General features: G+C 44.2%; 1 protein-coding gene across 2 annotated transcripts in view; it reads right to left on the reverse strand.

Annotated features, from left to right (window-relative positions):
- Positions 1–26,359, reverse strand: part of RNF144A (ring finger protein 144A) — an 87,448-nt gene that overhangs the window by 15,864 nt on the left and 45,225 nt on the right. For both annotated transcript variants that reach the window (XM_087702748.1, XM_087702747.1), the window contains exon 2: positions 14,055–14,200. In XM_087702748.1, the coding sequence (XP_087558874.1) occupies positions 14,055–14,200 (146 nt within the window). The remainder of the gene's footprint in view (positions 1–14,054; positions 14,201–26,359) is intronic.

The following is a 26,359-nucleotide window of genomic DNA, read 5'->3' on the forward strand; positions in this document are numbered from 1 at the left end:
TCTGCATTTAACCACTGCGCCACCTCAGCTCTTGGATGTAGATAGAGAGATGAACGGTTGAAAAACTAGATGGGATTATGGGCCAGTTTTTAGGGCTGTTGATGAGAGTGTTGCTGAAAATATTTAGAAAATATGCTTCTCGACTTTTAAGCTGTATTTGAAGAACTCACTTAAGAATGCCTGCATCTGATTCAGACATTCATTCTTCTAATTTTAGGTAAGGGTGAAGGAGAAACTACCCATGTTGGCCCCATTCTTCCATCATCGACTGGCAGCTTTCATCTAAAACACAATAGGCATAGCAGCCTTAGAGAAAATGTGCACAATGTGTAATACTTACTTAGATTCCTAAGCCTCTAAATCAGTGTTTCTCAACCTTGGCTACTTGAAGATGTCTGGACTTCAACTCCCAGAATTCCCCAGCCAGCGAATGCAATTCTGGGAGTTGAAGTCCAGACATCTTCAAGTTGCCAAGGTTGAGAAACACTGATTTAGTTACTGAATTTGTAGCTTTCTGCCCAGTCAGAAAATAGGACTATTTTTTAAAAAAATATTCTTCTTATAGTTAGCTCCCTTGAGTCCTATTTTCTGACTGGGCAGAAAGCTACAAATTCAGTAACTAAATCAGTGTTTCTCAACCTTGGCAACTTGAAGATGTCTGGACTTCAACTCCCAGAATTCTGGGAGTTGAAGTCCAGACATCTTCAAGTTGCCAAGGTTGAGAAACACTGCTCTAAAAACATAACCAAATTATAAGTTGCAATTTGAGAGAAGGGAAAAACTAAGCACAGTGTATTTTATCAATTCACTTTTTTCCCCCATTCATTTCAGTGAATTAATTGTAATTTAACATTCAATCCAGTTTAGGATTCTTGCTGTCGTTTCAACACCACGCATACAAATGCCAATCCCCCTAGATCCATTCCACCATAATGCCAAATCACCCCTTGGCCCGGAAAAGGTGGTTTACCCTTGGCTCTACGGTGTAAAACAGAATAAGCCTGGAGCAGGCTGAGAGATAAATCATAAGAGAAAACGAAGGCGCCAAGAACAGCCTGTGCTCTGCAGGCAATCCGTCCCCTCCTCCATTTCCATTCATTGCCACGAGGGAATACGCAGAAAGCAAGGTTTTGTATGTTAATTGTTTAGGAGTACACTAATTGATCAACCGTGTTTGATCATTATTGTCCTCTGAAAAGACCGCTTCCTGCAAATGCTCATGAATTTTAATCCCCAATCTCAAAGTAATTCATGTCCTTTAAAGCAGGATCTGAATCCGGCAGTAAACATCAAAAATGACCCACTATATAAGTATAGTATAAGTCAGGGGTGGGTTTCAACCGGTTCACGGCGGTCCCTGTGAACCGGTTGGTCGGCGAACCCAGAAGTAAGTAACTTCCGGGAACGGCGAAGGGCCCACCCGCGCGCCCGCGTGCGCTCCTTACCGGTTTGCATGCGCAGGACGCATACAGCGCCTGCGCGATCCTCCAGGAGCAGCTGGAGCATCGCACAGACGCTAGTATGCACACGCGCACCGCACGCGTGTGCGAGGACGCCGCCAGCCCCGTTCCAACCAAACCGGTTGGAACGGGGCGAGAAACCCACCCCTGGTATAAGTATAATCTTTATTGTCATTGTATTTAAATACAGCAAAATTGGTTTTAACTTCACTGGTGCAAGATTATAACAGAAACGATAAAAGAAAGAAAAAGAAAAAAAACACTAGCGTGTGCATGGAGTGATTGTGGTTGTATTTAAAAATATCACAGCCCAAGGATAGAAACTATCTTTAAACCTGTTTGTTCAGCTGGCTATACTTTGATGTCTTCTGCCTGATGGTAGAAGTGCCAAGAGACACTGACCAGGGTGTGAATCATCTCTGAGTATCTTCCTTACTCTGCTAAAGCAGAGAGACCTGGCGATGTCATCCAGTGGTATCAGAGGGCAACCAATGGTTTCTTGTGCCGAATTGATCCCTCTCTGTAGTGCCTTCCTGTCCGTAGCTGTTAAACCAGCATACCATACTGTAATGCAGTATGTGAGCCAGTGGTGGGTTGCTAATCCCATTCCAACCAGTTCGGTTGGAACGGGGCTGGCGGCGTCCTCGTGCACGCGCCCAGTTCACGCATGCGTCTTAGAGCCTGCGCGATGCTCCAGCTGCTCGCGGAGACTCGCGCAGGCGCTGTATGTGCCATCCAGCTGCTCGCGGAGAATCGCGCAGGCGCTGTATGTGCCATGCGTCTGCGTGGAAGCACAGAAGCCTTCAAAGACCGGTAAGGAGCGCGGGCGGGTGGGTGGGCCCTTCGCCGTTCCCGGAAGTTACTTACTTCCGGGTTCGCCGACCAACCGGTTCGCGGGGACTGCCGCGAACCGGTTGAAACCCACCCCTGATGTGAGCCCACTTTCTATGGTGGGCCGATATTGTCGATATTGTTCCAGAATAAAGTCAACCACAATCTACTTCCAGTTCCAAAGTGACACTATTGTGCTAATGTGAGAATTAGACTATTCTTTAAGAGGTTTTTATAATGGCTTTCCAAATATTGTCAAGGGAGTGAAATTTTTATATTTGTCATTGTCTGCCTCCCTAAAGGAAAGCAGCCTTGAAAGCTTCACACATACTACAGTTCTCACCCAGTGGTGGATTTCAAAATTTTTTTACAACCTCTTCTGTAGGTGTGGCCTGCTTTGTGGGAATGACTTGCCGGCCATGTGACTGGGTGGGAGTGGCTTGGCAGTCATGTGACTGGGTGAGCGTGGCCAACTTGTAAAATGTGGTGAAACTCACTTAACAACGCTCTTGCTTAGCAACCAAAATGTTGGCTCAGAAACTCTGGCATTTGAAGCGTGCACGTCTTAAAGCTGCCAAGTTACAAGACCCTTGTTCCCCTAACCCTTTAGAAAAAAGAACCCCAGGGGTGTTCAAACTTGGCAGCTTTAAGACTTGTGGACTTCAACTCCCAGAATTCCTCCTCCAGTCCTGTTGGCTCAGAAACTCTGGCATTTGAAGCACACAAGTCTTAAACCTATCAAGTTACAAGACCCTTGCACCCCTAACCCTTTAGAAAAAAACCCTCCAGGGGTGTTCAAACTTGACAGCTTTAAGACTTGTGGACTTCAACTCCCAGAATTCCTCCTCTTGCTCTTCATCTTGATGATGATGTGCGGACGGGCGGGGGGAGGGAGTTGGAACCGGTTCTAAACGGCACTGTAGATTTGTGGAACCTCTTCTATAGAAGAACTTAGAACTGGCAGGGACCCACCCCTGTTCTCACCCCATGGGCTAAGAACCATGACAGCGTTGAGTAACTCTCATATATGCATACATGCAGTTCTATACAAGGTTAGTGGGGGGGGGGGGAATCCAAATTATCTCAATTTTAAAAATGTCCCAGGACAGATGTTTCTGCATCACTATGTCAATGTAGAATCAACTTCAGCTCTCTGGAAAGGGTGGAGAGGAGAAAGATTAGGAAGCTCAAGGTCAGTGATGGCGAACCATTTTTCCCTCAGGTGCCAAAAGCGTATTTGTGAGAGCGTGATAGCATGCCGAGGTGGCGCAGTGGTTAGAGTGCAGCACTGCAGGCTACTTTAGCTGACTGCTAGTTCGGCAGTTTGGCGGTTCAAATCTCACCGGCTCAGGGTTGACTCAGCCTCCCATCCTTCCGAGGTGGGTAAAATGAGGACCCAGACTGTGGGGGCAATATGCTGACTCTGCAAACCGCTTAGAGAGGGCTGAAAGCCCTATGAAGCGGTATATAAGTCTAACTGCTATTGCTATTGCTATTGCAGTTCAGCAGTTCGGCTGTTCAAATCTCACCGGCTCAAGCTTGACTCAGCCTTCCATCCTTCCGAGGTGGGTGAAATGAGGACCCGGATTGTTGTTGGGGGCAATATGCTGACTCTGTAAACCGCTTAGAGAGGGCTGAAAGCCCTATGAAGCGGTATATAAGTCTAACTGCTATTGCTATTGCTATTGCAGTTCAGCAGTTCGGCTGTTCAAATCTCACCGGCTCAGGGTTGACTCAGTCTTCCATCCTTCCAAGGTGGGTAAAATGAGGACCCGGATTGTTGTTGGGGGCAATATGCTGACTCTGTAAACCGCTTAGAGAGGGCTGAAAGCCCTATGAAGCGGTATATAAGTCTAACTGCTATTGCTATTGCTATTGCTATGCTCATGCGTATTGACACCCATAATTCATTGCCTCCTCACAGCAGCACCCCCATGCATGCGTGAACCTCCATGCTCCCTCTGCCCCTCCACAGACCCCACACTCCATTTTGGTGCTAGCAGGCTTCACTGAAGCCTCTTAGAATCAAAAACGGCATGTGGGGGGGCTGCCCCCCCATCGCACATGGTGCGCTTTTCCCAGCAGAGAGCCAAAAATTAGCTGGGCCGCGGGAGGTGCGCACGCATGCACAGTGGAACTGACCTGGGAGATGGCTCGCGTGTCTGCAGAAATGGCTCTGTGTGCCACCTGTGGCACGGGGGCCATAGGTCCGCCATCACGGCTCTCGGTGCAAATGTGCACGCCACTTCCACTGACAAAACTGTAAACCACCATTTATGGTTTGTTTTCCAGAGGCCAAGTTAGGCTGTAATATTTATTTCTGTTTGGAATAATCCGTAAAGAGGATTTATTTACAATTCTCCCCCCCCCAAAAAAAATCTTATGACCAGAAGTATACTTTGCACTAAATTAATGCAACGTGGCAGTTAAAAACAAATCAGCCATTTGGGCTGACAGCAGATGGTAGATCAAAAAAAGAGAAAGAAAATAGAGGACAACCAGTTTGTAATTGAGTTTTTGTGTGATACGAAGAAAAAAAAAGCATATAGTATGTTTGGCCACATATGGTCACTCCAGAGCAATTTTCTTACAGGAACCACTTAAGACACGTGTAGCAATCAATGCAAATCAGATCCTATGCAATTTGTCAAACCTGGCACCCCTGACGTTCCATCTGTGCTTAAATTGTACTAAACACATAAACAGATTGATTATAATCATCGTTGCAGTTGTCCGAAGCCAATTTTTTTTTTACAGAAACAGGAAGAGTCGGGAGAAAATATGCCTAACCGTAATTCTTATTTTCATTGCTAATATTTGGAAAATACTTCAAAATAACTGGGGAGATGGTGGAGGGAGATGGCCTGATTCAATGCAAATCCTGCATTGCGTTGCCTAGGCGACACCAGAATGCTTTCTTGCCTCCCGCTGCTGACTCTGCAGCAAAGAAAGGTCATTTGACTACGCCAGGGGGCAACAGCATATATGAACCTAGCTAGAAGCTGCAGGGGGAATAAGCATCTCATAGCTATCCCTGAATGTTCAGCTGCCATTTGTTTTATCTAAGAGATGGAAAGAATGAGCAGGGTGACTACCTCATAAAGAATTAGAATTATTTCACACTTCACAGGTTCTGTATTTCTTCTGACAAACAGTGGCTAGGACAGTGTTTCTCAACCTTGGCAACTTGAAGCGAATGCTGGCTGGGGAATTCTGGGAGTTGAAGTCAGGACATCTTCAAGTTGCCAAGGTTGAGAAACACTAATCTAAGTACTTCTGGGAGGGAGGGGGGGACTGCCTGGCTATCCCAGTGTAGTGTTTCTCGGCGTCGGCGGCTTTAAGAGGCGTGGGGAATTCTGGGAGTTGAAGTCCACGCCTCTTAAAGCTGCCAAGATTGAGAAACACTGGCCCAGCATGTGGCTCCCTTACTAGATGAGGGCAAAGATTCTGTGCTTGAAACCAATTTGTGACTTCCCCTATAAATAATACTGAAGCAACCCCCCCCCCCTTTTTAAAAAAATTGGATGGATACAGTTCAAGCCGCGCATGTTTCCTCATCGCCGTTGCTCTCAACACATTTATGCGTTTAATCCAGATGGATTTCCTGTTCTCTGGCATGTCATTCTTTGAAGCCCAGATGTCAGAGCTGCAGGCAGTTGTTTAACAAATTGTCTTTCGCTTCTCTGCCTAAGAAGATCGTGTAATTTGCTTTATCTTCTTTTTTTCTTTTCTTTCACACGTGTGGGGATATTTTTGCTAAGACAGGCAGGCAGGTTAATTAACACCACTCCCCAAATCAATGAATAAATGATATGCCAGAAAACACCAACACAGAGAGACTTTCAAAATGCAGCTTTTAGGCTCAGGCTCATATAAACATATATGCCTGTCCTGCTCTTATCTATCTCACCACCTTCCTTGAAAAATACTCAAGAAAGTACATGTGAAAATGGAATAATAACAATATAAGAATGGCAAAGAAAAAGAATAATTATGTGAATGTATACCTATAACTGTAGGTAAGAGAATAAATGACAGTAAAGATATAAAGCATAATATAGGTAAATAATATTTGGTCATAAGTGGCTAAGTTAAAAAAAATAAAGAAATGTACATAAAAATGGATAACGAATAAGGAGATTATGAATGAAAGATAGAAATGTATAGTAGGGAAAACACTAACTGCAAAGAAACCGATTCAGAACTGCGGTATGATATACGATGGAACTTATTGTTCCTATGTTGTTTTTAAGTTATGTGTTTGTTTTTGTTGATGTGCTTATGTGTTTAAAATTAAAAAAAATTATCAAGAAAAAAATAAAGTATAGTTGACAGTCAAAAAAAAAAGAAGAAAGAAAGCACATGTGGGAATAGGAGGTTGTGTCAGCCTCTATAGTGCTTGCTGGCTATCGGCTGCTGTAGTAATGGGGAGGGAGGGGTTTTTCGGTATTTGGGAGGGGAATCGTGCTGGTGGAGACATCTCGAAAGAGGGAGGTTTGTTCTCACCATCTTCTGTGCATGCTGAAGGCTCGTGTTTGGGTTTGGTCAAGGCCAACCATCTCAGCATACCAGCTGGATGAGGCCACCTGAAGATGCACCCCACATGACACACCTTGCGGGCTGGAGATTGGCCATGTAGCTCAGGGTTGTTGGGGGGAGGGATTTGGGTAAACTTTTGATATAGCAATAGCAGTTAGACTTATATACTGCTTCATAGGGCTTTCAGCCCTCTCTAAGCGGTTTACAGAGTCAGCATATTGCCCCCAACAACAATCCGGGTCCTCATTTTACCCACCTCGGAAGGATGGAAGGCTGAGTCAACCTTGAGCCGGTGAGATTTGAACCGCTGAACTGCAGATAACAGTCAGCTGAAGTGGCCTGCAGTACTGCGCCCTAACCACTGCGCCACCTCGGCGGTAGGTATAAAAAGGTTGACTATCCCTGCTCTAAACAAATGGAGTTGGGGGTTTCCTTTCTTGGTTATTGAATGAGGGATGTGTGACGCGTTTTATCTTCCCCAACTTTGTTTTTTTGGTTTTTTTTGTTTTTGTTTTATTAGACATTTATAGGCCGCCCTTTTCCCTGAGGGGACGCAGGGCGGCTTACAATCAAAAAGGAAAGGGAGTGTAGGACAATACAAAAAGAAATGTGCACAAAAGTGATTTAAACAGTAAAACTCAACATTCACTCAGCATTCGGGAGGGGCAAAAATAAACTTATCCCCAGGCCTGACGGGCTAGCCAGTTCTTGAGGGCTGTGCGGAAGGCCTGGATGGTGGTGAGGGTACGAATCTCCACGGGGAGATTGTTCCATAGTGTCGGAGCCGCAACAGAGAAGGCTCTCCTCCAAGTAGTCGCCAGTCGGCACTGACTGGCGGATGGAATACGGAGGAGGCCAACTCTATGCGATCTGATGGGACGCAGGGAGGTAATTGGCAGAAGGCGGTCTCTCAAATAGCCAGATCCACTACCATGGAGCGCTTTATAGATGGTGAGTAGGACCTTGAAGTGCACCCGGAGATCGACAGGTAGCCAGTGCAGCTCACGGAGGATCGGTGTTATGTGGGCGAACCGTGGTGCGCCCACGATCACTCGCGCGGCCGCATTCTGGACTAGCTGAAGTCTCCGGATGCTCTTCAAGGGCAGCCCCATGTAGAGCACATTACAGTATTCCAGCCTGGAGATCACAAGGGCTCGAGTGACTGTTGTGAGCGCCTCCCGATTCAGGTAGGGCCGCAACTGGCGCACCAGGCGAACCTGGGCAAATGCCCCCCTGGTCACAGCTGAGAGATGGTGGTCAAAAGTTAGCTGTGGGTCCAGGAGGACTCCCAAGTTGCGGGCCCTTTCTGAGGGGTGTAAGTTTTGTCCCCCCAGCCTGAGTGATGGTATGTTGGTCAAATTTTTGGGAGGGAAACACAACAGCCACTCGGTCTTGTCTGGGTTGAGTATCAGCTTGTTTGATCTCATCCAGTCTTTAACGGCTTCTAGACCCCGGTTCATCACGTCCACCGCTTCATTGAGTTGGCACGGGGCGGACAGATACAACTGTGTATCGTCCGCATATTGGTGGTATTTTATCCCGTGCCTTCGGATGATCTCGCCCAGCGGTTTCATGTAAATGTTAAATAGTAGGGGGGATAGGACCGACCCCTGCGGCACCCCATAAGTTAGGGGCCTCAGGGACGATCTCTGCCCCCCCACCAACACCGACTGCGACCTGTCCGAGAGATAGGAGGAGAACCACTGCAAAACAGTGCCGCCCACCCCTATCTCCCGCAGTCGTCGCAGAAGGATACCATGGTCGATGGTATCGAAAGCCGCCGAGAGGTCAAGGAGAACTAGGATGGAGGCGTGGCCTCCATCCCTAGCTCTCCAGAGATCATCAGTCAATGCGACCAAAGCGGTTTCTGTGCTGTAACCGGGTCTGAAGCCAGACTGGAAGGGGTCAAGATTCCTTGTGAGATGATTGACAGAAAATGGCTTATGCCTCGCAGTATGGTTGAATAGGGAACTAGTTTTTTTTCCCCATTCAACATTGCTTTTGCACAACTTTAATTTTTTATACCACTTGTCATCTTCTGTGAAGAAATGTGATGTTACATTCCCTCCCCCCAGTAACTTTATGGAGTCTATTATGCTAAGAGGTCAAGGCTGGGTGATTCATGTTCACTCAAAAAAAATAATAATCATTAATTCGGAGGAACACATTCAAGTCTCTTATGATTCCAAGCAGGGAGAGAAAATCTTTGTGTAGTTTTTTTCCCCCCTCTTGACCTGGAAGGGGGGAAAAAATTCAGCTTTAAAAGTTAGCCAACTAGAAATTTGTGCAACAAAATGGGGGACATTGGGACTTTGCAAGCTTTAACTTTATCTGACTAGTTTAGAGGGCAGTCTACAGCAGTGTTTCTCAACCTTGTCAACTTGAAGATGTCCGGACTTCAACTCCCAGAATTCCCCAGCCAGCGAATGCTGGCTGGGGAATTCTGGGAGTTGAAGTCCGGACATCTTCAAGTTGACAAGGTTGAGAAACACTGGTCTACAGTGTGGCCATTTGAGTCCCAGCCAGGCGCTATTGGCAGTCAGACAGACACCTATAACTTGCAAAGACCCGGCGTTATCCATTTGGTTAGTCGGCTAACTTTTGGAGATTCCTGCCCCCCCCCCCCGGTCCAGTTTAAGGAGAAAAGCTGCAGAAAGATTTTCTGCCCTTGCTTTCTTGCTTCCGCTACACTCCAACCGGAAATCAAGGTACGGGATAAAGATTAGACAGCAGAGGGTGGAAGAGTTTAGTTTTGGCACCTAGGAGCCGAGGTGGCGCAGTGGGTAGAGTGCAGTACTGCAGGCCACTTCAGCTGACTGCTAGCAGCAGTTTGGCGGTTCAAATCTCACCGGCTCAAAGGTTGACTCAGCCTTCCATCCTTCCGAGGTGGGTGAAATGAGGACCCGGATTGTTGTTGGGGGCGATATGCTGACTCTGTAAACTGCTTAGAGAGGGCTGAAAGCCCTATGAAGCGGTATATAAGTCTAACTGCTATTGCTATTGCTAATTGGGGTGGGATTGGGGAAATCGATAAGTCTGTCCTTCCCAGCTTCTTCTTTAAAAAAAAAAAATGTTTGTTGAACAAATGTGGCTTTCTAGAAGAGAGGGGAAGACTTGGAGAAGCAGGGAAATTATTTTTCGGAAGCTCGTCCTTGAAACTGCCACCTTTTATCCAGGCCTGGCAGAAGAACTTTGCAGCCTCTCAATCCTCCCAAGCTGATCAGCAACCAGCTCCGAGAGGCTTTTATTTTGCCCCCAGAAAGGCAGAGTTCCCTTGGCAGGAGGAATGGCAGGGGCAGAATTAGGAAAGGCAGGCATCCCTGTTGTTTCTCATTGGCAAGACAAAATATCTGTGCGGTGGCTGGCACTGCAAGGCACTCAAGGGACAGGAAGTGGAGCATGGGGTACCTCGGGGGGGGGGAGAGGCCTTGAGAGGCCTGAAACAGGTGGGCTTGTACCTGAACTAAGCCCCCCCAGAATCTCCCCACCCTTAAGCTCCACTTAACGACCCATGCATTCATTTAACGCACGAACGGTGTCAAACTCAATCGCGTCCTGTGACGTATCGCGACCTATCACAACATTTTTCACCTTTGTGGAGCCGGGGTGGCTGTGTCCTGCGTGGGACACATCCAGCCCATGGGCCACCAGTTTGACAGGACTGGTTTAACAAACGCACTGGAGAAATCAGGGATGGCGGGTTATTACTTGAGGCGGTTCATTTAACACGGTCCCAAATTCTGACCTAATCGGCAGGCTCCATTATAATTGTGACTCGATAACTACAACCACGTATGTAACATGTTTTCCCCAAAATAAGACAGGGTCTTATTTTTTAGGGACCCGCGATTTAAGCGCTTGACCTTATTTTCTGGGAGGTCTTGTTATTTTTGTGGTGCAGGAGGTGGCAAGCGTAGTCACCGCATGGCCGCTGCTGTGTTGCAATATTTTCGCGGGAGGGCTTATTTTAGCGCATGCCCCCAAATGCCCAATTGGGCTTAATATCCAGGGAGGTCTTATTTTCAGGGAAACAGGGTGCTCATGGTTGAACTGTAGAGTCCTGGGTGCTCTTTGAGCTTGGCCTGCAAAGAATCAACCATGCTGTCAGCCTCTGCTTTGCTGTTGCTTCGGCTGCCATGAAACGGGGAGGGAGGGCATGGTATTTGGGTGGGGTTACTAATTGTGCTGGAGGAAGTTTCTGGAGCTCAGCTGCCTGTCAGGACTACACATGCGTAGGAGATTCCCGCCAGGACTAACGGCACCGACATTCCATCTTCGTGATGCCTTTTGAAGTTATCTCACACCTGACACTTGGGAGAATTATGATTGGACTGTAACTGTGATGCCAAGGGGTGGGGAATGGGCTATTCTATATATCCATCGCTTTCGCGCCTAAATAATCAGACTTCGCTTCGCTATGCCTTTAATCATTTATAATTAGTAAAAGTACACTTGATTTCTATTCATGGAGTCTCGTGGTCTTCTTTCCTAATTACCTAATGGAGAGGTCCTGACACACGCTCAGAGAGGACTAAAGACTACACAACGATTAACAATATCTCACAGACACATCTAACCTGGTGAACAGCCAGGTCTTAAGGGACTTCTGAAAGGTTATCATGGATGAGGCCAATCTAATCTTGGAAGGGGATGGTGTTCCAAAGGGCAAGTGCAGCGATGGAAAAGGCTTAAGGCCTTGTGTAAGAAAGGTATTTCTTGGCAACGCACTGAAAACTAGGTGATATTACAACTGGTATTCTTCCATGTTTAGAAAAACCTAGAACTAAACATTGGTATCTGATCCAGGAAGCTTTCAGTATTAGCCTTAGGAGAATTACGTATTTCCTGGAAGTAAATAATATCAATCTTTTCTTGTTTATAGTAAGTAATGACTTTTGATTGTTTAACTGATTACCCAAACTTTAAAAATAATTGGTAGACGTTCTCAGATTAGCATAAGAGATGTATAATTTAATGGCATCTACCTCAATTTATATTTTGTTCTTCTTATCCAGTGTACTTTTTAAAATTTACTCTTTCACAGATAATATTTCGAGCATAGCATTTTTAAGAGAATGAAAAGAACTACATCCAGACAAAAATAAAATCCATTAAACAGACAAAAACCCTTCACTAAGAGGACTCTGTGGGATCATATTTTCCAGATTTCATCTCCTTAGGTTGTGTAACTGAAGAAAAAAATTGCGCTGACTTTGGTGGGAAACGAAAGAAAGGAATTAAGCTTATAGTATGTTTAATGCAACTATAAATTTAAAATATGCCTCTCGAACGATGCCCCAAAGAATAAAACATGGCCCCAATATTGCCTCCCACCCTTCTCTAACTTCTTGATTTTACTGCCTAACCTGCTTCGATCTCCAGGAACTTAAAAAATAAAACAGCAAATAACAATGAAATATGTTCTCTTCCCCAGCTGTAAAAATCACCCTTCCTTGTTCCAGTACCAGTTTTTTTAAAAAAAACAAGGAGTGTGATTGTACAAACTGCTTAGGTAATGCTGCCAAAGAGCTTGAAACATGTTCTAGAACAAATGTTTTTTTTTATTTAAATCCTATCTTCCCAGTGTAGACTTAATAAATAAACCTGACCAATGACAAAGTTTGGGGTCCTCCCTAGATAGAATCCTCATTCCCTTTTCTAATTTGTTTGTCTAGAGATGAACAAAAGTATAATGGATAAGAGCCTGTGGCCTAATGGCTAAGATGTCTGCCTAGTATGTAATATAGCCCAGGTTCGAATCCCAGTAAGGGTATGGCTAGCTGATGAGAGCTAAATAGCTTGAAATAGATCTATACTAGTCTCCCTTTATTTATTTATCAGCACAAATACAATAGAACAAAAGTATAGATAGATAGATAGATAGATAGATAGATAGATAGATAGATAGATAGATAGATAGATAGAGATAGATAGATAGATAGATAGATAGATAGATAGAGATAGAGAGATAGAGAGAGAGATAGATAGATAGATAAATAGATATAGATATAGAGATATAGAGATATAGAGATATAGAGATAGAGAGATAGAGAGATAGAGAGATAGATAGAGAGATAGATAGAGAGATAGATAGATAGATAGATAGATAGATAGATAGATAGATAGATAGATAGATAGATAGATAGATAGATAGATAGATAGATAGATAGATAGATATATATATATATATATATATATATATATATATATATATATATATATATATATATATATATGAAATATATAGCCTACGTCCAGGATATATCACTTATAGTTGTCTAAAGATGTATAAAAATGTATGTGCTCATCATAAATGCTGCTCCTCCAACTACAGTACAGGTAATCCTCGACCTATTCATATAGTGGCCATATGAAGGCACTGAAATAAGTAACATGACCATTTTTCATACTTATGACCATATGCAGCACCTGATCAAAATTCTGATGCTGGTCAACTGGTTCATATTTATGACGGTTGCAATGTCCCGGGGTGATGCAATCCCCTTTTGTGACCTTCTGACAAGCAAAGCCAATTGTCAGGCCTGCAATTATATCCCTTTTAGAATTTTGGCCTGCCACACTTTCTCTTGTTTCATTGTGCTGTTTCATTAGTATAGTTGATGGGAGGGGGGAATAGACAGGAGTAGGATTGTGGAATGCATTGTTGTCATTCTTTTCTAGAAGCCAAGGTCACCTTTCGTCTCCGCACTTTTACACCTGACCGGAAGCAGCTGGGTGGAGACGCCAGCGTGGAAGAAGAAGATTGGACCATGTGATGGATTTGTGGGTGTGGGGACAAGATCGTGAACTTTTCACTGGGTGGAATTCTGATGCAATTTCCAGAATTGGGATTTACACAGATGTGCTAAGATGTCTGATTTATTAAATTGGAACTTTAAGGATCATTTTGCCTTGGACTCTGATTTAATTCTACATGATACGTGGAACGCTGACACCAATGGGAAAACAAGATTCACGTTAACAACTGTGTTACTAATTTAACAATCGCAGTGATTCACTTAACAAATGTGGCCAGAAAACCCGTAGCACAAGGTGAAACTCACTTAACAAATGTCTCTTAGCAACATGAATTGTGGGCATAGGTCATAGGTTGAGGACTACCTATATTACAATTTTGCCTACGGATATACAAACGTGACTCTTGATGACTTGGATGGCAGTTTATATGGAGGTGGGCCACAGAATTCTTTGACGTTCACTAACCAGTGTACAGAAGATGCATTGGCATTGTGCTATTGTTGTCATCTGCTCCACAGGAAACTCCCCAAGGCAGAGTTTGCACAACACAAGAGGATCAAGAACCAAATCCCAAGTAGGTCTGTATCTGGCTGTAGTCATTGCAGAATAATCTGAAAAGGGAAGGGAAGAGTATATCAATTTTTGAAAAATCTGTCACAATTTCACATTTCCGTTATTCTGAATATAGTAAAGTGTTGTCCAAACAATTTTTTCAAGCAGACATGAGCAGCATGAAGGTCAACATCCTTTTATTTGTCATTCTTGGGTTTCCCGGTTTGGTACTGCCAAAATAATAACCCCCTTTTTTTTAAAGGCAAAATATACTTTGATGAAGTTAACACACACATTTTATTATATCCCATCATTCCCAAAAATTTAAATGTTGCTGCTGATGTCAGTCTGTGGGCTTTGGCCTGGGCTACAGGATGACTAATTTTACTCAACAATGGGAAAGCTGGATCAAAGGAATAAATTGCCCTAAATAGCAATAGCAGTTAGACTTATAAACCGCTTCATAGGGCTTTCAGCCCTCTCTAAGCGGTTTACAGAGTCAGCATATCACCCCCCACAGTCTGGGTCCTCATTTTACCCACCTCGGAAGGATGGAAGGCTGAGTCAACCTTGAGCCGGTGAGATTTGAACCGCCGAACTGCAGATAGCAGTCAGCTGAAGTGGCCTGCAGTACTGCACCCTAACCACTGCGCCACCTCAGCTCTTCCATTCACAAATCAATGGAGGAAGTCAAGGGAAAACCTATTTGTTGCTTACTCTAAATGCCAGTTTGATACCCTGGCTGTGCCCCTAAAGGTGTTTTAACCAATCAGAATATTAATCACTTCCATCACACCACCATGAAGCCCATCAAAATTTCTGTTTTAAAGAGCATTTTGGATGTCAACATTCAAAGAAGCTCTAATGCCTTTTTTTCATATCACTACCGATTGTAGGCAGAAGCCTTCAAGCATTACATAATCACTTCTGCGATTTCCTCTACTTGCTAAGGAAACAAGAACTATTATTCAATTCTTGGCCACTAAGAGGTATGGGGTTTGTGGGTTTTTTTTTCATTACCCCTGGCAACAACTAGATAGGAAACAAGACAGGGAAATGGAGGAAAGGTCAAGCAATCTTATTTTCTGGGGGTGTTTCTTCTTGAATTTTGTTCCAAAGGGGAAAAAAAAAGAAATAAAAAGTCATTGAACAAGATACTAGCTTCAACTTGAAAATCCACTGTGATTATGTGAAGTTGTGTGAAAGTGTGCTGTGTCTGTACAGGAAGGAGGAGAGGGAGAGGGAGGGACGAGAGAGAGGAAGATGGAATAATTATATGTATATTAAACCACAAGCTCTTCGTTTTCTCCTCCTCCTCCTCCTCCATAGTTGTAGGGCTTAGGATAATCTAAGTTTGAGTCAAGGAAACACTTAAGTGACAGCAACAAATATAGCAAAGATAACCATGGTGGAACTAAAGGAAACTTGGTGCTTTAAATGGGATATTGTGTACATCTATTTTTGTTTTATTCATTCTTGACCGTATCATCTCCCATTTTACAACATTTCTTAAGTAAGCCATTCCTATTGCACTTCAGTTTATTATTGTATATGGTAATACTACAGTAACTCACCTTTTGATGTAAGGTGATGATTTGAGTAGAAGAAATGGACGAGACTTTTCTCACATTTCCAATTTCCGGTATGATTTTGTAATGCAGAAATTGTATGTTACACGTGGGAACAGTTCATACTGTTGGGAAAATACTCTTGCTTCTTTTTCAACTATCGTTCATTCCAGGCAATATAGCAATAGCAATAGCAATAGCACTTAGACTTATATACCGCTTCATAGGGCTTTCAGCCCTCTCTAAGCGGTTTACAGAGTCAGCATATTGCCCCCACAGTCTGGGTCCTCATTTCACCCACCTCGGAAGGATGGAAGGCTGAGTCAACCCTGAGCCGGTGAGATTTGAACAGCCGAACTGCAGAACTGCAGTCAGCTGAAGTAGCCTGCAGTGCTGCATTTAACCACTGCGCCACCTCGGCTCAATAGCCCATGTCCTCTCTACAACCTTTCTTTCAAAATCTGAAGGTCTTAAAATGTTCCCATTTCCTCTTATAACGAGATTATGTTTTCTAACAGGTCCTCATTTTTCCAACAGTATGAACTGTTCCCACATGTAACATACATTTCTGTATTACAAAAATCATACGGGAAATTGCAAATGTGAGAAAAGTCTCATCCATTTCTACTCAAATAATTGCCTTACATCAAAGGGTGAGTTACTGTAGTATTATCCAGTAGGGTCTGCTTATTAATAGCAATAGCAGTTAGACTTATATACCGCTTCATAGGGCTTTCAGCCCTCTCTAAGCGGTTTACAGAGTCAGCATATATCGCCCCCACAGTCTGGGTCCTCATTTCACCCACCTCGGAAGGATGGAAGGCTGAGTCAACCTTGAGCCGGCGAGATTAGAACCGCTGAACTGCAGATAGTAGTCAGCTGAAGTGGCCGGTATATAAGTCTAACTGCTATTGCTATTGCTATTCTTTCTTGCTTGTCCACCAAAATCAATTCTCTAATTCTGACAATCACTCCCTTTTTGTAAGCTGAAGTTAATCTACTTTGCTATTACTCTGGCCTTTTGAACAGCTAGCTGTCCTTGGCTGCAAATCCAAAGATAACTACTAAACTAAATATTGCAGGTATGCTATTCTAAAACCTGCTTTTCTGTTGTTAACTATGAGTAGAGAATCCTGCAAAAGACGATCAAGAAATTATCACAAGTAGTTCCAAGGAAAAAACAGATGACAGGACAGTTAAGCCTTCAGTTAAGACCCTCTGCCTTCTTTCCTACTGCAAGCTATTTCCTCCCAGAGAAGTTTTACAAAATAAATAACATTTGAGCTAACTTTACACATGGCTGTCCTTTCTTTAATAAATGTGAGCCATCCCAGGGACAGCTAAAAGGAGATAGAAACATAGAAAAAAACGATACGTAAATAAATATTCCAATGAACTCCCCAACTCAATGCAGAACTGCGAATCCTTAGAAATTAAATACTAAAGTAAATTACCATTTACATTTAATTAATACTGTCATATAAAAAGGGTGATTCAATAACATTTCTGATGCAAATTTGTGGTAAGAGTTTCAGAACTTTAGAATATAAATATTTTGCTCTTTGTCCCCAGAATTCAACCACTGATTTCTTGTTTGCGAATGGTTCAACCAAATCTGCTTGCTGGTTATAATGCATGAACAACTAACATACAAGCTCTGCGTGTTTATTTTTTCAGTGGTTGAATAAGAAAATATTGTTTGGGAGAGAAAATAGATTTCAGTAAGTATTGTATATACATATAAATTTAAGATTCAAAGTAGTTATCTACTGTATGTTGTATTAGGAGCCGAGGTGGCGCAGTGGTTAAATGCAGCACTGCAGGCTACTTCAGCTGACTGCAGTTCAGCAATTTGGCTGTTCAAATCCCACTAGGCTCAAGGTTGACTCAGCCTTCCATCCTTCCGAGGTGGGTGAAATGAGGACCCAGATTGTTGTTGGGGGCGATATGCTGACTCTGTAAACCGCTTAGAGAGGGCTGAAAGCCCTATGAAGCGGTATATAAGTCTAACTATTGCTATTGTTACTAAGATTAAATAAATGAATTAAAAATTAGAAAACAATTCAGCCACTAACACATAATTTACAAAACTCACATAGGGGAATTAAAATCAGGAAAGTAGATGGCCTTTAATAAACAAATCCTCAGGGACAGTGTCTATGCCCCCATCCCAGGCCTTTATCTACTGGGATATTGTGACTGTAATTGGGACATCCATTGTTATAGTCAAAGACAACATGGAAGCCTAACAGTGGTGGGATTCAAATAATTTAACAACCGGTTCTCTGCCCTAATGACCAGCTGGGTAGGTGTGGCTTGGTGGTCATGTGACTGGGGGGGTGTGGCCAACTCAGCATCACTAACTTCGACGGGCACTTCGCCTTAGCTGGTACAATGCAATAAGGGTTAACCGGAGAGGCAGTTTCTGTAAGCAGGGCAATAAAGATGAGGCTAGAAACAACACCAGAATGTTTCCTTCCTTGCAGGATTAGCCTAGTAAAGTGGAAAAAAACCAAAAATGAGATTTCTTCCAACAACTGGCGCTCCGAACTGCTTAGAAAGTTACCAACCGGTTCTCTCGAATAGGTGCGAACCGGCTGAATCCCACCACTGGAGCCTATGGAGGAAATGATGCCTCACCCCCTCCTTTTAACATGCACTGCACATATCACACATAGGAGACAAATCTTCCGTCTTCTCTTTGTGGCACCATTTTGATGCTGTTGATGAAGGTAGCTGAATTAACTAATGTAAGAGAGGGAGGGAGGGAAAGAGGGAGTGGGAGAGAGAGGGAGGGGGAAAGAGGGAGAGAGAGAGAGATGACACCAACAGATAAGCCATAGAATAAATTGTAGTCTGTTGTTCATTTTATTTCTCTCTCCCTATTTTTGCCTGCATTTTGTCTCATTTTTGCTAGTTATTTTTTTTAATGCTTGCTGATCTTTACTGAATCAACACAGAGCTGTACATATATTTTTTTTGTTGTCTGAAATGAGTAGCATCTGTGCATGGTTTGATTGGCGTGTATCTGGGGAGTGACTGGGAGTGTGCCAGGTGCAAAATAAACTGGAAATTACTCCCAGTAATTATCCAAGATGTCTGAAACGTTGCATTTACAGAGCTTCTGCTGCTTAAAACTTTCTGGCTCTGATTCCAATGGCCTATTTACCTGGAGAAGTCCAAGCAAAGACCCTCCTGCTTCCAGGTGCAAGGCCCTTTAGCGCAGGGGTCTCCAACCTTGGCCATTTGAAGACTTGTGGACTTCAATTCTCAGAATTCCTCAGCCAGCAAAGCTGGCTGAGGAATTCTGGGAATTGAAGTCCACAAGTCTTCAAGTGGCCAAGGTTGCTGACTGAGGAATTCTGGGAATTGAAGTCCACAAGTCTTCAAGTGGCCAAGGTTGCTGGCTGAGGAATTCTGGGAATTGAAGTCCACAAGTCTTCAAGCAGCCAAGGTTGCTAGCTGAGGAATTCTGGGAATTGAAGTCCACAAGTCTTCAAGCAGCCAAGGTTGCTAGCTGAGGAATTCTGGGAATTGAAGTCCACAAGTCTTCAAGTGGCCAAGGTTGCTGGCTGAGGAATTCTGGGAATTGAAGTCCACAAGTCTTCAAGTGGCCAAGGTTGCTGGCTGAGGAATTCTGGGAATTGAAGTCCACAAGTCTTCAAGTGGCCAAGGTTGCTGGCTGAGGAATTCTGGGAATTGAAGTCCACAAGTCTTCAAGTGGCCAAGGTTGCTGGCTGAGGAATTCTGGGAATTGAAGTCCACAAGTCTCCAAGTGGCCAAGGTTGCTGGCTGAGGAATTCTGGGAATTGAAGTTCACAAGTCTCCAAGTGGCCAAGGTTGATGGCTAAGGAATTCTGGGAATTGAAGTTCACAAGTCTCCAAGTGGCCAAGGTTGATGGCTAAGGAATTCTGGGAATTGAAGTTCACAAGTCTCCAAGTGGCCAAGGTTGCTGGCAAAGGAATTCTGGGAATTGAAGTCCACAAGTCTTCAAGTGGCCAATGTTGGAGACTCCTGCTTTAGTGTCACAATTTGGAATGTCTAAATGGAAACCTAGTTTTTGCCACTCCATTTTCCAGTAATAGTTATTTGAAAATTTTCCAGTGTAATAAATTCATAACTGTACTTTTCAAGTTTTATAATTTGGGAATTATGCATAAATTGCTACAGTCTGATTCTTTAAAAACAGCATTACTTGGGTCTGGATTAAACATTACCCTATTAAATGCAAATGTTTCAGTTACATCAATTTAAACAAAATGCACGACAAATGGGTCTTGAACCCCAAATATCCAGGATTTTTTTAGCATGAATTGCAGGAAAGCGTCTAAAATTATTTCCTCCAAATAAAAAACACTGAACCTTCATGAGAAATAAATGCAACCAGGGGAAAAAACAATGTGATTTCTACTGAAGGACTCTGTGATATGAGAAGGCATCTCACAAAACATTGCTGAACCTCCTAGAAACACTGCCCATAGGAAAGGGGGGAGGAAACAGTGAGAGTATTCTAAACGAACTTAAAAAGAAATTATTCATAGAATCTCAGCTGGAAGGAAAATCATAGCAGACCAATTTGTATTCCCAAAAAAATCAATCCACTGAAATGACTACTTTCGGTAATTTAAATTGCAATCCATTAGTGTTGTGGCCCAGCAGGAGCCGTTGGAGCTGCCACCAGACTCCGACAGCGAGGGGCCCTATGAGTTGGCTCTGGAAGATGTGGAGGACCCTGGACAGGGTTCCGACTCTGAGCAGGGCGCAGAGAGGCTGGTTGGCCACCAGGAGGCGCCTGAGCCCCGGAGCAGCGGCGAGAGCCAAAGGGAGCGTGCTCCCAAAGTCAAGCCTTGGAGCAGTGGGGAGGAGACAAGGGAGTGTGATCCTGACATCATGCACTGGAGCAGTGGCGAGGAGACAAGGGAGTTGGTCCTGGATGCCCAGCAACGGAGGGCTAATAGGCGTAAAGAACAGTTCCGCAGTTACAGGAGATAATTGAACTCAGCTGGTAGTAATTAGGCTCCTCTCAAGAATATAAAAGGAATGACTTTCCACACGCTCGTCACAGGAATCAACGTATTCACTAGAGCTGAAGAAGCTATCGTGGCTGTTTTGGGAGGTTGGATTGCTGCCAAGGTTAGTCTGTGCTGGATTGCTGCCAAGGTCTGGTCTTTGTGTCAATAAATCCTTGAAGTATCTGACTCAGGAGGGGGATCAGAACACATTAGCATCTAAATTGCCAACTCAGAAGGAGGTGGAGGCGAAAGGCCTTACCCACCTGAGAATCCCATGGCCATTTGCAGAAGCAGCAATTTCACAGTAAATCTGCAACTTACACAAACCAAATAGAACCTGGGCCTCAAGATGGTTCCACCACAAAACCGCGGTAGACTAAAGCGCGCTCGACGAAAGCGCGTACGTGACATCATCACAGCGTGACGAAAACAGCACGCTGTGAGCGGTAAACTTAAAATTAAAGGGTAAATCTAAACCTAACCCCCCCAAACCTAACCCCAAACCTAACCCTAAATCTAACCCTAAACCTAACCCTATACCTAACCCTTAACCTAACGCTAAACCTAACGCTAACCCTTAAACTAACCCTAAACCTAACCCTAACGCTTAACGTAACCCTAAACCTAACCCTAACCCTAACCCTAAACCTAACCCTTACCTTTATGTGAATCGGCTTGCTTTCAAAGCGCTTTTTAAAGCGCCCTTTTTTCTCCGCGGTCGTATTTGTCGCGCTGCTGATGACGTCAGGTACGCGCTTTAATCGGGCGCACTTTAGTGGACCGCGGTTTTGACGGGTCACGCCTCAAGATTACCTAATGACAGCATGTGTGTGATGTCACTGCATATATTTTGGTGTCACTGGGCTTGCTGCAAATGAGACTCAGTTCTGACTACCCCCTTCCTGCCAGTTTAACCATTTGTAGGCAAAAATCATATCCACTCTATATCCAGGGTAGCCTTACTGATATTGATGGGATCGATTTTTAAGCATGCTTTATACTGCAGCCTTATTTTAATCTCAAGTATAGTTACTTTCGCTGAGTACCTCTCCTTCAATTAACAAAAAGTCCTCAAAAAGTCAGATGACTTATTTGTTTTATCCTTCTTCTAGCACCACGCCTTCTGTCCAAACAGAATTAAAACATTTGGGAAGTACCGGGGCTTTTTATAGGTTTGTGCACACAAGCTACAAAAATATCACACGGGTACTTCATTAGAATGGCCAGGAATCATGTCCTCACAGTGATGCCCATATCTTGAAACCTTGCCCAACTTCAGTTCATTTGCTCCACCTTCCCCTTTTTGGATGCACCAAAAAGGCTAACACATCATGCCACGGTGTGCTGGCCATGCTCTGCAAAGCAGGACATGTTGTCCTGCCAAGAAACTATTCTGGGAATAATTTTTCCTTTAAGGCTGTTGTACCTTTGCAAGCCTACCTATGTCAATGGTAATAATATTTGGGACTGAGGGAAGAGTGCCAACACAGGGCCTTCCTTTTTTAAGCCACTCTGCTTATGACAAAGCAGATGCTTGTGTGTTTCATAGTTCTGCATTCCAAGGAATGAAGGGCCTGTGGTAGACCATCAAATGAAATCCTCCTTTGACCGTGTCCCGATGTGACATCCAACATGTCCGTACTTGAGCCTCACTTAAAAAAACCACAGGTTTTTTTATTTTAACGAGAAAACAGATTGTGTAACTATTATTACTTCTTTTGGATTCCATCACCTGAGGGATGGGGGGTGGGGAGGTAAAAATACTCAGTTATTTTAGTTGTTTACCATTCAATCCTATTCAGTTCAGTTGGGAAGAGCATAAAGGACCACAACTTTAAAATATCAGCAGCTGGCATCCCTTTTTTTCCCCCCTTCCAGGAAAAAAAAAGGTTGTTGAATTTCTACTTATTTCAGAACCTTAACCTTGGGTAAGCTAGGCCAATTAAGGTCGAACCACAAAGAATGGTAGCAATGTATAGGATAAAAGCAGGCAGGGAAAATTCCACTTGCCTCCTAACAAAACAAAGAGGCTCATTGTGATGAATGCTTTTATGTCTCATAGTTGTAGGTTTAGGTTTATTGGCTACTGTGAATGCTACGTGCAGGGAAGGGATCAGAGTAAGTCTTTTTCAACCTCAGCAACTTTAAGATGTATGGACTTCAACTCTCAGAATTCCCCAGCCAGCATGAAAAACACCGAGTTAAATAAATGCATTTGTGCAGCTGGGAAAGCCAATCATAATTAACAAAACCTGGTCTTTTCTGACCTCTCCAGAGCCGTTTCGGGGAGTGCCTAGAAGAGGTTGGCTTCAAGCCCCACTCGCCCCCCCAACAGATTTTGGAGAGGTTACAGTTGTCAGGCCTGGAAGACATCTTTTGCATTAGGCATTCAGGCCTGCCACATTTTTCTACTGTGGGAAAATGGGAGGGGGGGATTGTATGGAGTATGGGAGATAGATGGTCTAAATAACATTCCTTTCTCAGAGAGTCAAGGACATCTCGCCCTGCACCTGGAGTGATGTGACTGGGAGGCATCTCCAGTTGGGACGGTGCCTGATTGGGCCATGTGATGGACATGTGGGTGCTGGGCAGGGTCTTGAACTTATAGCAATAGCAGTTAGACTTATATACCGCTTCATAGGGCTTTCAGCCCTCTCTAAGCGGTTTTACAGAGTCAGCATATCGCCCCCAACAACAATCTGGGTTCTCATTTTACCCACCTCGGAAGGATGGAAGGCTGAGTCAACCCTGAGCCGGTGAGATTTGAACAGCCGAACTGCAGTCAGCTGAAGTAGCCTGCCGTGCTGCATTTAACCACTGCGCCACCTCGGCTCTTTCATTTGGGTGGGGAAAACCTGGAAGCTTTCAGATTCGGGGTTTCCCAGATGTGCCAATACGACATCTATAATATAATGGAACTTTGAGGAAACTCAAGTCTCGGAGTCTTCTTTCGTTGGGGGTGTTACTTGGAACTCTGGCATTAACCCGATTCTGAAAGTTTCCAGTTGCCAATAAGATCTGATTCAGGTACTATTTCGAAGCCTGCTTTCTAAAAGAGACTGTCAGGGCCATGCTTCAAATGCTTGCCTTTTTTTCTAACACACATCAAACAGGAGTGGTTGTCAATCAGCAGGTATTATTTCAGGAAGAAGGAAGACAAAACCTTTTAAATAAACATTTCATTGGAAGTTATTAAGAGGCCACGGCTCCGACAAAACCACAAAGCACACTCTAAAACAGTGTTTGTCAACCTTGTCAACTTGAAGATGTCTGGACTTCAACTCCCAGAATTCCCCAGCCAGCATTCGCTGGCTGGGGAATTCTGGGAGTTGAAGTCCAGACATCTTCAAGTTGACAAGGTTGACAAACACTGCTCTAAAAGACAGCATTTGAGTGAGGTGGCGATTTAAAACTCAAAATTCAGTTTAGGCTCTCCGAGGTCAGTCTAAAACCAAAACCCCACCATGCCCTGCCCTCTCTTCTGAGAAGACCACAGATGGAGAAAGATCCCAGTGACCCCTTTGAGTCATGTGGTAGAACAATTTCAGCTCTGGGGGTATACTCAACTATTTAAAGCAATCACGTTTTGCCAACAACGAATCTTTTTCTGGGGCACAGCTTTTTCATTATTCCCTTTTCCTATTTACTTTAATGACCACTGTTTCCTTAAGGACAGCTTTATGGCACAGAATTACCATCCCCGGTGTAAAAATAGACCTTGGCTTCCAAGAGGGCACCACCTCAAGTTTTCGGTTTCTAAAACTGTACAACCTAAATTACACTGGACTGCTTAAGTTGGCATTTTCAAGTTTCACCCCCCCCCCTGCAAACCTTCTCACTAAAAGGCACCGCTAGGTCAATGAGAACAAGGATGGTAGGACACCACCAGTGGTGGGTTTCAAAAAACTTTGGAACCTTTTCTGTAGATGTGGCCTGCTTTCCGGGTCCACTGGTGGAACCTCTTCTAACCAGTTCAGTAGATTTGACAAACCGGTTCTACCGACTAAGTGCAAACTGGTAGGAACCCACCTCTGGACACCACTGTCTCATTTCTGCCAGTCATCAACAAGTATGGTCAATGCTACCTCACTATTATGTCCCAGTCTAAAACTCCTGTCTAAAAAGGGACCCCCAGATAATCCATTTCCTCTGAAGCCACAACCTGATTACCATTTCCCTAAAACTTGAGGAAAAATGTTCAGAGTTGTTAGGGCCAGCAATGAAAATCGTCCATGGCTATTGGATCATTCAAGACAGGAAGGACTATCCCCTCTGACTAGAAGGCCATCACTGCTGTTTATTCCCATACTGTTCTCTACAGCAGTGGCCTCCAGGGACCAGTGTCAGGCCTGGCAGCCATCTGCAGGAAGTCCAGAATTGGGCCTCCAGGACTGTCACATTCAATGTTGTGGGAAAATGGGAGTGGGGATTATATAGCAATAGTAATAGCAATAGCAATAGCAGTTAGACTTATATACCGCTTCATAGGGCTTTCAGCCCTCTCTAAGCGGTTTACAGAGTCAGCATATCGCCCCCAACAACAATCCGGGTCCTCATTTTACCCACCTCGGAAGGATGGAAGGCTGAGTCAACCTTGAGCCGGTGAGATTTGAACCGCTGAACTGCAGATAACAGTCAGCTGAAGTGGCCTGCAGTACTGCACCCTAACCACTGTGCCACCTCGGCTCTGGAGTATGGGAGATATATATTGTCATAATAACATTCCTTTCTCAGAGAGTCAAGGACATCTTGCCCTGCACCTGGAGTGGTGTGACTGGGAGGCATCTCCAATTTTGGATGGTGCTTGATTGGGTCATGTGATGGACATGTGGGTGCTGGGAAGGGACTTGAACTTTCACTTCGGTGGGGAGAAGGACTTATCTGAATGGTAGGTCTCTGTGCACTGTGGGAGACTCTATACATGGGTTATAACTTCTGCCTATTAGCCCCGATACTTTGAAGTGCTCAGACACGCCTCCTAGCCTTGACTGGATCTCAGTTCTTAACGAAGGCGTAAGTCAGAGAAGGTCATCTTAAGTCTTTAGAATCTGATGTGGATCCTGGACTGGGTCCTCCGGGAGGGAATTGTGTCTCCCGCAGTGCAGAGGGAACTACCGTTCAGGTAAGACCAACCATCCTTCTCCTGTGCACTGTTTGGAGACTCCATGCATGGGATGTACCCAAGCATAGATATTTAAGAGTGCTTGATAAAAGAGTGATGGTGAGGGCCCAGGTTACAGCCCTGCAAATGTCCTCCACAGATGCCCGAGTTGCCCAGGGGGCATGTAGTGGCGGCACTACATGTCGAATGCAGTGAGGTACGGCTCTGGAATGCTGCTCACAAGCTAGGGGTATGCCAGCCTTCAACCACCTACCGATTGTAGCTGGTGAGACTTTCCTGCCCATTGTGGCAGGCTGGAAAGACACGAAGAGACTCTCAGTGTGCCGGAATTCAACTCTTCGTTTTATGTAATGATGAACTGCTCGTTTCACATCTAACTTGTGCCATCTCTTTTCCGTCGGGTGGATAGGGTAAGGACAAAAGTCCGGCAGGATGACCTCCTGTGCGCTGTGAAACCACATATTCACCTTCAGAAGAAAGGACGGGTCCAGTCTTAGAATAATCCTGTCCAGTCG

This window comes from Thamnophis sirtalis, unplaced genomic scaffold (genome assembly GCF_051295495.1).
Source record: "Thamnophis sirtalis isolate CommonGarterSnake01/CBP01778 unplaced genomic scaffold, rThaSir2_p1.2 scaffold_16, whole genome shotgun sequence".
NCBI classification, from domain to species: domain Eukaryota; kingdom Metazoa; phylum Chordata; class Lepidosauria; order Squamata; family Natricidae; genus Thamnophis; species Thamnophis sirtalis.